This window comes from Grammomys surdaster, unplaced genomic scaffold (assembly GCF_004785775.1).
Source record: "Grammomys surdaster isolate TR1022 unplaced genomic scaffold, NIH_TR_1.0 126182, whole genome shotgun sequence".
Taxonomy (NCBI): domain Eukaryota; kingdom Metazoa; phylum Chordata; class Mammalia; order Rodentia; family Muridae; genus Grammomys; species Grammomys surdaster.
Genome location: NW_021620988.1, coordinates 3,193,501 through 3,205,011, shown reverse-complemented (window position 1 = coordinate 3,205,011; position 11,511 = coordinate 3,193,501). Strand labels below are relative to the sequence as shown.

At 40.0% G+C, this 11,511-nt stretch overlaps 1 protein-coding gene across 2 annotated transcripts in view; it reads left to right on the top strand.

Moving 5' to 3' along the window:
• Positions 1 to 8,251, top strand: part of Aadat (aminoadipate aminotransferase) — a 27,684-nt gene extending 19,433 nt beyond the window's left edge. For both annotated transcript variants that reach the window (XM_028757745.1, XM_028757746.1), the window contains 5 exons: positions 416 to 477; positions 1,596 to 1,660; positions 3,602 to 3,708; positions 7,138 to 7,239; positions 7,942 to 8,251. In XM_028757745.1, the coding sequence (XP_028613578.1) occupies positions 416 to 477; positions 1,596 to 1,660; positions 3,602 to 3,708; positions 7,138 to 7,239; positions 7,942 to 7,983 (378 nt within the window). In that variant the 3' untranslated portion in view covers positions 7,984 to 8,251. The remainder of the gene's footprint in view (positions 1 to 415; positions 478 to 1,595; positions 1,661 to 3,601; positions 3,709 to 7,137; positions 7,240 to 7,941) is intronic.
• The last annotated feature ends 3,260 nt before the right edge of the window (positions 8,252 to 11,511 follow it).

Here is an 11,511-nt window from a genome sequence, read left to right as displayed (position 1 = left end):
AGAGGGAGAGAGGGAAAGAGGGAGAGGGGAGGGGGAGGAGAGGGGAGGGGAGGGGGAGAGGGAGAGGAGAGAGAGGGAGGGAGGGAGGGAGAGAGGTAGAGAGGGAGAGGGAGAGGGAGAGGTCAGCCATGAGCATATGAGCGTGTGGGTAGAAACAGGAAGGGAATGGGGAGAGAGGGAGTAAGGGCAGAGCAGCAGGAACAAGAAGGCAAGAGCAAGAGAGAGTAAAGTTATAGTCAGCCATACCTGGCTATTGCCAGGTAACTGTGGGGCGGAGCTTAGACAAAATGCTATCACCTTGATGCATCTTTCTGTGTGTTTACATGTGAGCAGGAGCAAATGGCTTCTGTGTTTATAGTGTACAAACTACAGACTCGGCTTTGAGAATGTACCATAACTATTCTGTCTCTTTCAGCTCATGATATCACAGCTTCTATGCCAATGGGGACAAGAAGGTTTCCTGGCTCATGTTGACAGGTATTGAGTCAGTCGTTAAAAAGTTTTTGTGAGTAAAATAGGAGCCCAGAGTACAAAATACAAACCATCCAGAATACTGATGTATTATTCTTCCTTCTTTTTAAAAGATTTTGTGTGTGTGTGTGTGTGTGTGTGTGTGTATGTGTATAGGTGTTTGCCTGTACATATATATCTGTGTACCACATGCCTGGTGCTGATGGAGGCCAGAAGGAAACATTGGTTCCCTGGAACAGAGTTAACAGACTGTTGTGAACTAGCTATGAGGCGATTATAAGCTGCTGTGAACATGCGAAGAACCCAACCCTGGTCCTCTGTAATAGTAACAATTGTTCTTAGCCCCCGAGCCATCTCTTTATCCCCTTTATTCTTTCTTAAATGTCTGAAAATCACCCAAATGAAGTGGGCATTTTGCTTTACTCAGCATCAGTGGTGCTCTTCTCAGCATCATTCAAGTGCGACCTGAACTCTTGTACCCCAACACTGCAGTGAGCCAAGTTCGCCAGGTTAGAGTTCACTGTTTCAGCTGAAAAACTACCCACACAATTAAACATATTATTTGATAATCAGCTAAGGACACAGGGCACTGGAACTGTTTCAAGGATGAATGACTGAAAGCATACTTTGTCTGTCGGTGTAAAGAGACCAGTCATGAATTATGTTTGTTATGTAAATGTGATGTGTTTCCCAGGCCACTTATAAACAAGCAGTAATAGGGTTGCCTCTTTCCCAGACCAGTGACTCAGCATTTCAGTACAGGTCCCACTGATCTCAAGAGCTCTCCTACCCTAAAAATGAAAATTCCTTAACTCAACTAAACACAAGGGTCTGTCACACTATTTCTGCTAGATCTAAATCCCATATTTTATGTAGAAATAAATTTGGCTACATTCATTTTTGCACTTTGATTTCTCTATCGTAAAGGGGGAAAGGTTTTTTGTTTTTGTTTTTTCTTTTAAGTTTTTCAGCAAAGGCTTTTTGACTCAAAGCAGTGCCGTGTTCCCTTAAAAAGCAGTTGAAGCAGAAAACAAGTTCTCACAGGCTAGAGTAGAGAGCTTCTCTGGTGTCTGTGATCAGTGTTCTGAACTCATTGAATGAGCCTTGTCATTGTCTTCTTTTAGAACTATTGATTTCTACAAGAAGCAGAGAGATTTGATATTGGCAGCTGCAGACAAGTGGTTACGTGGTGAGTGGGGGGCATCTGATGTTAATATAAACAAAGGCATCTCTAGAGCTGACAACAAACAGCATGTGGTCAGTCCTGCTGTGAAGAGACAGCACTTTCTTGCCAAGGAAAGGTTGCCTGCTGAATAGTCTCACAAGACCTACATTGTCAACCTTTCAGTTCTATTATCTCCACCATCTACCACAAGATTTTTTTTTAAAGACAGGGTCTCATGTAGCCCAGGCTGGCCTTGAACTTTTGATCCTCCTGCCCCCATTTGCCAAGAGCTGTAATTGCAGTTGTATACTACTACATCCAGTTTAGAGGTGTTGGCAATGGAACCTAGGTCCCAGGAATTCAAAGCAAATAACTTGTTGCCTGTAATAAACCAATCATGCTAGTCATGCTCTAGTAATGGGAGCTGCAAGCTGCAAGCTGCAGTCTTCCCTGTTCCCTGCAGTCCGCCTACCTTCAAACTGCTCTCTATCTTCCCATCCATCCACCCCCATGACTAGCTATCATAAATCCCCGAAATCCAGTGATATCAAAACTCCAGAGGCTTGTAATTTATCAGTCAGATTCATATCAGTAAATTCTCAACCCACAAACTCCACACACAATGAACTCAGAGCCAATTGATATAAGCTGCCCACCTAGATTGGACAAATTGTCCTGTATTATTCTATCCCTTTTAAGATATTCATTGCTACCTGTGGCTATTCAGAGCCACTCGGATCGACTTTGTCCCCTTCATCCGTATTTTCTGTCGTTCTCTCCTCTTGATCCCTCTGTCCCCATCTCTAAAACTCTCAGCCCGACTTCTTTTTCCACTGCCCAATCACAGGCTCTAGCCTTATCTTGTGCCTGCCCTCAGCCACATAGAGACAGCAATCTACAAACACTCTACCAACTAGTGTCAACCCCAGATTCTGTGGTTCTAATAAAGAAAAAATTCAGTCGAAAAATTAACTAGCAATACTACCTGCAGCTATATTACCTGAATAAAACCCATCTTTAAAAACTTACAGCAATTATTAGTGTTATGAAATATAATACAGCTTGGGGTGGGGGCACCTGGCAGGCCCACACCAAGGTGCTCCCTGAGAAATCATACTACCAAGTAACAAATCTGGTATAAAGGAGGTTTATTTGTGGAAAGGGAGGGGCCTAGCGGAATCACCTATAAGCTAACAACAGTTGTTTCAAAATTTTGCCCCCAAAATAGTCTGTTTATAACTAAAAATAAATTTAAACAAGTAGTATAGTATTTTAAAGGTGGTAAAATTGCTAAAGGAAGACCCTAGACTCAGATAGTATGCAAAAACAAAGAGCATTTATGCTGCAGAAACATCCAGCATGAGGGAGTGGGGATTGAGGGGTGGTGTTCAACCATTCTTCAAAATGGTGACCCCAGACAAAGGCATGCAGACCTTCTTATAGGGAACTGGGGGAACTCTCTAGAAGGATTAGGTAATCTAAAATTTCATTGGTGAGTGCTAGAGGGTTACAGGTGGTCAGTGGTCTGCATTCCTATGTCCTCTATCTGCTTCTCTCTGTCAGAATCTCTGCCTGTGAGAACTATTTATTTTCTATTTCTTTATTATGCAAAGAGCCTTACTTACTAAGCAGTTTGCTTTCGGGACCACTTATTGAAGGTGACCTTGCTTTTCTTTTAAAGGCCATGGCATTTACATGTCTTGCTAGCCTGGCACTGGCTCAAATTAACAATTCAGAACACAGGAACATCTTTTTTATAGCCAGAAAATATAATACCTGTGGTTCATCTCAACGCCCACCACTGAGAACATCAGTTTGGGGGGGGGGGATCTCTTCAATCGCATTTTTGAGATGTTTCCACTGAAGCAAACTGTTTAGAAGTGCTTGTTCATAATCACTGCACCTGTGTTGTAGAACTGGAGATCAAAGACATGCCTAGAGTGTGCTATCTTCTTTTCTTTGTAGGTTTGGCAGAGTGGCATGTTCCCAAAGCTGGCATGTTTCTATGGATTAAAGTTAAGGGAATCTCCGATACAAAAGAACTGATTGAAGAAAAGGCTATTAAAAGAGAGGTAAAAGTGGGAAGTGGATAAGAGATGGCCAAAGGAAAATCCATACTATTTCTTTGAATAAAATGAAGAGATTTTTTGTGGCCCAGCCACTAGCACTGTAGGAATATGCTGGGTATATTGTCTCCTCATTAAAATTATAATCCAGGGGGGGTAAATTGATGGACATACAGTCATTCCCATCAGTGACTGGGTTGGTGTTCCAGTTCAGACATCCTCCTTGAGTTTGATTTCATAGTCATTCTATCACATATGTAGCACTGGGTCTCTTACCCACCCCTGTGATTTATTGATCAGTGACAACAGCAAGAACCCTTTCCTGGGCAGTAAGAGAACCTGGTAGGAAAATGTGTGCTGTTCTGAGCCTGGCGTGACCTAAGTTCTGTCTTGGAACTCAAAAAGTTGCAGGGGCAGAATGATCTCACAGACTTGTCCAGCCACTACAACATGCACAGTGTAGTGTGAGTGATGGAAGGGGTTGCCTCAGCGGGCCCATCCTAGGCATCTCTTTTCCCTGAGAAACCAGTCACATGCTGGTATAGCATAGAATACAGTTTATTCAGGGCATGGGGAGGGGAGTCAGGAAGGTAGTAGAGGCAGAGGGGGGGAGGGAGGGAGGGAAGGAGGGAGAAAGAGACAGAGAGAGAGAGAGAGAGAGAGAGAGAGAGAGAGAGAGAGAGAGAGAGAGAGGTGGAGGCCGGCCATGACCACCCACATGGAGAGAGGGGGAAGGGAAGTGGGGTGGGGCGAGGGGACAGAGAGAAGCTAGAGGCAAGAGAGTAAGAGAGTAAGAGAGCAAGAGAGAGAGGAGGGGGCAAGCAGTCCCTTTTATAGTGGGCAGGCCTACCTGGCTATTGCCAGGTAACTGTGGAGGTGGAGCTTAAACAGGATACTAACAGTGAGCACACACAAACATTTACTTATGCACAAACTATGAGAATCCCACTCCATCAAGTTTCTATGATGATTAAATGACATATATAACCTAACCACTGGTCCTTTGATGTGTGTACAGTAAATGCTTGGGAGGCACTCGCCCTTAGTACTTGATTTTAAAATGCTGTATTTTATTTAAAAAAAAAATAACAAAAATGAAATCCCCCATCATTTTATTACCCAGATTTGTGAACATTTGTGCTGTTTTCTAGAAGAGCTTACACATATTCTAGCTTCTCTCTTTCCCTCCTTCCCTCCCCTCCATGCTGAAATTATAAGTTTTCTTAGTGTTACATTTTCTAAAAAGGAGCCAAAGATGTGTTTGATAGAGCCTGGTATGATGAGGTGGGAAGGGTACCTCGGCAGGGCCATGCTGAGGCATCCTTCCCACTGAGGTACCAGCATAATATAGAATATAGTTTATTTAGGGCATGGGAAGGGGAATTGAGAAGGGGGGTGTAGTAAGGGGTCACGGAGAGAAGAGAGAAAGAGAAGGGGTAGAGAGAGCTAGGACGCACCAAACAGCCCCTTTTATAGCAAGCCAGGCCTGCCTGGCTGTTTCCAGGTAGCTGTTGGGCAGAACTTTGAAGGAATGCTAACACTTAGCCTTGGCACTTGCAGGCATAGAGTAAACTCAAAATTCTAAATGAAATTTTCTGTGTAGCTTTTCAGTTTAGGGAATGAACTCTTCCTTTTCCCCATTAATTCCCTTATCATGTTGTATCTGTAAGACCTGAGATTTGTTTCGAGAATCACTAGGTAGTAACTCTAAAAGAACATATTGGTTTGACAGTGGCAAGATACCATGCAGGTACACTAGAAACAAGTCCCAGCTTGGTTAGATCTAGAGAAAGACTGCCCAGGCAAGAATTATCTGCCCTCTGACCATTTCATGAGACGGCAGGACTCGTGTCTTGCTCCTTCTTCTTATCCTAGTTTCTGCACCCCATAGGTACTTAATCCATACATACATATAACTTACTTCAGAATTCATTTTAATATAATTGGCTAACTTGAACTTTTCTTCAGCTTGATTTTTTTTCTGTCAATGACATCATTACTTTTGGTAATTGTGTGAATACATCTGTGAACCACGTGAAAAGGATGGAGACAGATATAGTGTCCACTTTTTCCCAAATTCTGCATCTATTATATATATATATATATATATATATATATATATATATATATATATACCTATGTGTGTATAGATTAGTTGTAGCTTTGGATCCTAGTGTGGGTTTCTTAACCTTTTCTAAATAGGCCTCCATTACATCACCAATGCCTTAGCCCATGTTTTGACAACATCTTCCTTCTCTTACAGGTCCTTGCTTGTAGTTGATCTCAAAACATTTCTACTATATTGGGAGAAATGATAGCTTTCACATGTTATAAATCAGGAAAATGAAACCCATCTTCTGCCTGAAATCTTCTATGTAGAGTAGTACCCCATATCATTCCAGTCTAAACTTATCTCGTTTTAGCTAGGAGTGTCCAGATTTATAGACTGTAACAACAACCAGTTACTTAATGTTTCTGAGGATCCATGGCAATTGCCGTATAAAATATAAACCCTAAATCTTAAGACATAAAGTAGTATAATTTATTTCTGACTCGCCTAAAAATTAAAACCCTGGGTTCTTCCAATCTTTGACCTCCAGTCTTAATGACTATTCTAAGATTGCTACAAAGTGGAAGGAGCTTATACCCACTGGTTAAAATTTACTAATGTGGCCCATATAATTACAAAAAGGGCTAGCAGTGCCAGGAGGGCAGAACACGTGCTTAGAATGCCTGATGTCCTGGGTTCAACCCCAGTGTGTACATGAGGGAAGAAAGAAGGGATGGAGAGAGGGAAAGGGGGAAGGGAGGGAAGATGGGATGGCGATGGAGAGGCTGTTCCTACCATCATGGTCATAAAACAAGCAGTTTGCTGTTCTCAACACCCCATCTTAACACACTAACTTCTACTTTATGTATTAGACATTTGTGTCCTTTCAGTTTCTCTAAATGTATCATTTTCTTCCTATCCCAGGGCCCTTACATTTCAAGCCTTCTCCCTAAAATACTGGCCCCTAGTTTTATTAGGCCAGCATCTAATTGTCATTAGAAATCTCAACATTTGCATTCATATTACTTTTGTAGCTAGGTTAGTCACTTATTTGTATTTTACTATCTCTCACTAACCTATCTTTCAAACATTGAAGCTTAAATTTTGGTATTTTCTTCTCATTTTTATGCATTCTTTATATGTGGAGAAGAAATAGCATTTGTCATATTGATGGTAAATATTGTTCCTAATTCTATGTAGTTGGGTTTGTCTACCTCATGCTATATGTATTTTATATGGTATTTTTGTTTTCTATTGTGATTTCGTAGTTGATTAATAGCTTTTAAGCTTGAAATATTCCTCCTACAGTAATACTAGATATTCCTAAATTTTCTTCTAGTTTTTCTTCAGTGGTGTAATCACTTATTTCCGACAACCTCTCATAGGTCTTACTTGTTCCTGGAAATGGTTTCTACATCGATTCTTCAGCCCCTACCTCCTTCTTCAGAGCATCCTTCTCTCTGGCTTCTCCAGCACAGATGGATACAGTGAGTCTCCTCCCAGCCACACAGCCCAATGGTTCTGATGTTGGATGTGTGGGTTCTCCTTCTAAGTTAGGAATGATTTCATTTCTTCTTACTCTTCTAAAAGCCAGACTTTATTGCACCAGTCGTGAGCTTAAACATTTCCTTTTTGCTTTGTTGCTTGGCAGTTGTGGGCAAATGAGACTAAACTGGAGTTTAAGTTTGTTGTCTTTGTGAATGACTGGGTAGCACTTACCGAAAAGTTCTAGGGGCTTCTCAACAGCTTCTAGGGCAATACTGTCTCTTTCCTTCATGGCAACAGGTTCCTATGATATCTTTTCTATACTTGTTTCTCATGCTGCTAATATGGTGTCCACAAGCACATTTTGCTTTTAAATGAACAGATTTAAGCAGTCCAAACTATATAAGTTATGGTTGAAGATGAAAGAATATATAAAAACACAAATATTTATATTGTGGACAAAATAGAAAATTATACACGAAAGTTCTAATAAAAGCAAACTCTGGAAATGTATAAGCTGTGTGTATACTCTCTATCTCACTGACTCTGGAGGACGTTCTGCCAAGGTAAAACTGTTGTCAAACTTACCATTTGCTGCCTCATCCCAGCTTTGAGTAGACATTCTACTTAAATCTCTAGAGTTACAATAGAGTTTTTCAAAGTAACATCCTAACACATCAATTCTTACCTCTTTTCTGTTTTAGGCCTTCCAGAGATTGGCTCAACTCATAAAAGAATCTTTATGAAGAAATCAAACTCAGCATAATTTTTAAATAAATTACTTCTGTACTTTATTGAAGAAATGGTTGTTGCTGTTTGGCTGACAGGATGGATCCAGTTTCTGAAACATCTGCTGAAATTTCACCAAGTAATTTTAAAGTCCCTTTAAGTCTATCATATTGCCAAAATAGCTTTCTGATCTACTTTTGCCCTTTGATTAATTTTCAACTCATAAAACATTGAATTTTATTGTAAAGCTGCTTTATGATGTCCAATAAATTTTTCTTGAAACTACGTATTATACCAAATTATTTACAAATTGCAAGAGAATTAGTGAAAATGGCCTATATATGCAAGTTTTTTCCTACTTTTAAGGAAATTTCATGAACATTTACTGTAAAAATTATTATAATTCGATAGTTATAAATTATTTTGTAGCCTTACATGGCATCACAGAGTCTCTTTGAAATTAAAATTCTGAAGCTAAGCATACCAAAAGAATCGTACATATTAGCTTCAAGTAAGGAGAAAGAAATTGTGATCTTAGGAAACTCTTCTTGTGTTTTCATAATGCAACATAATTCCCGGAAGCACAGTTTACAGACACTTCATAACTGACTCCTCTTGGACCCTTTCAGGTTTTACACTGTTTATTGTTCTAGTTGGTGGGGCCTGGGATAATGTAGCCAATAAATAGCACAGATCAAAGTCTCATGCAACAGCCAACTTTCTTCAGAGCAGCAGACAATTTGTACTCTGAGGATTAAAAAGACTCACATGAGCAAATTATATGATCATAAGGGCAAACTGCACATGACAGGCAAGCCACCAAGGGCAAAAACATGTTTTTCCATAAATTCATATAAACAAATAACAATAGTCAGTTGTATTGAATAATCTGAACTAAACTCACTCCTATCTGCTACATCTGGGAGGGGTACAAAAGCATACTCCAAGAACTATTCTGTGGTTTTTTGGGAGTTTTGTTTTTGTTTTTTGTTTTGTTTTGTTTTAGAAACTGAGGTAACAACACTTTTGTCTTGTTTTCTTGGCTTTTTCTCATAAGCACTCTGAATTCTTCTCATATGATTTCATTCTTGGACCATGCTCTAAGATCTCCATCCTTTTTATTTTTACTAGGAGGATATTCAGAGATTTGATTTGAGATGTTGTCCATCAATCTAACTGTCATTTGATGCATGACTATCCTATAAGCAAGCAAATTATAAGTTTAATGAGTAATATTAGAACAGTGAAACCATTGTAAAAGCATTCTGCCATCAAGAGCAAGGATCCAAACTATGTCCAGTACTATTTTGCTACATTATTATATTGATCAGAAAAATCTCGAGAATAGCTTGAAAACAGGCCCATATAATTAGTAGCTCTGATTCTTTGTAAAACATAAACCTATATGAACACAAATGTAATGATGCTCTATGAAAATGGGAAATGATTCAGATTCCAAAGAAAAATCAAACTCAGACTCTTCTTCAGATGAGTGAGTGAGTCTATCATGGCCCCAAGGTCCATCATAAGCACAGAGCCATTAGTAATGATAACAGGCTCTGTCTCCATCTACAAGCTGAAGTAAAGAAGGATGGGGAACAGAAGACCAACGCACATGTTTATAGGCACTCACCACAGATGCATAGGTCATAGTAGCCATCACCACCAGAAAAAGATTCTCCGGCGACATAGGACTCTCTGTGCTCCATAGACTAACCTCTCCCCTGGTGCACAGGGCTATAAATAGGCCCCAGGTGGGCAGAATTAACTTTTGATGATATGATTAATATCCATTTTTGCCCCTTAGCTAGAGGATTGCTATCTTTCTGGTGATGTCTACTGTCTTCTCTCCCTCTGCCCTTGTCCTTGATGACCCAGGGCTGAAGAAGCCAAAGAGGAATCCACAATGTTTTCATGGATCCATTTGCAATTACAGATGCATGCTCCTTCCCAGTTTTCTCCTGGGAAGTAAAAATGGAGCAGGTTAATGTACTAGCTTGCATTAACCAGGGAGGTTAGAGTATGCATGCATATGAGCAATAAACAAGGGATGTGTATGGGTTTAACCAGATGTTGTATTTAAGTGTTGGTGAATTGACCTTAATAGATGAATCAAAATAATCCATTCCAGCTGTTGCGATGAGGAAAAAAGAAATATTAATAGATTTGAGAATATCTGGACCGTGAATCCCTTCTGTACCCTTCAATGAGCCTTCTTCTTGTGATGTAATACCTATAGGAGACACTTTTGTGGGTAAAGTAAATAAGTTTAAATACAGTGAAGGATCCACACAATACACAAACACTTCTTTGAGTCGTCTGCATTCAAATAGCTGCAGCTCTTTTTCTTGCCTCTTGAGATAATATGTAAGGACTGTCTAACGCTGTCTTTCCTTCTAAGGTTTAAAATAGATTAGTGCATTGCAAATACCACCATGTGCAGCTCATGCGGCCATGGAAAAATTGGGAAACAAATTCCTTTTTCTTGTTATATCCTAGCTTGCCTAGGTCACAAAGTTAGGTTTTTTTATAGGCTCTCACAAGTCCGCAACAACAACAAGAAAAATAGAGAGAATTCAAGATTAGATTATCAAATCCCTCTACTGCTGCTTCAGGGTCATTTCCAGACAATGGAGGACACATACCTAAAGGAGGCTCCCCAATAATGGAGCTCACACAGTGTCACCAGCATAGTTATCAGGGGTGCTAATTTTACTTTCAATTTTGCCTGAAAAGAGAAAATCACTTTTTCCCTATTTCACCAATTTTAAGTTTTGATCTTCCAGCTTATATTCATTCTCTTCCTCATCATGACTATCCTCCTTCCTCTTCCTTATTTTGATAACAGTCCAAATTAATGCCCAAGTGACCCAAAATTAAACAGAGATCTTTCCCCCTTGTTTATATGCCTTTTCAATATTCTTTCTGATTCTGTCCCATAGGTCTTCATCTGAAGTTCCCTTTTCTGGAAACCAGGAATTACAATCATGTACAACTTGGAAGCTACCTAGTAATAGTTGTTTTATTATTTGTGTTTCTCCTTTCTTTAAAAATGATGTACAAGCTCAACATAAGGAAAAGTCTTTCCTGGTTTCTGCCCCATTACTCTCACTCCTCTCATCTTTAAGGGTCCCCACTCTCTTTCTTCGTAGCTGACTTCAGGTTCTTGTTGGGCACCGGCTGTTCACTGCTTTAATTGGCGGTGGGACCCTGGGAGAATTGAGTTGATAAGAAGGTGGGCTAAAGTCTCATAGCCAACTTTATTTAAGGCATCAGACAATATGTTCTCTGAGGGTTAAGAGAAGTCATATAAGTGAAGTGTACAGTCAAAAGGAAAGCCACACATTCCATAGAGGCACACAAACAAAAACAATAGCTAGTTGTAATGAATAACGTGAAGCAAACTCACTCCTATCCACTATGCCTGGGAGGGGCACAGAAGTATAATCCAAGAACAACTCTGTGTTTTTGAAGAACCTGAGATCACAAGACTCTTGTCTTGTTTTCTTGAAGATTTATCCCAAACACTCAAGAGTTCTCCTCAT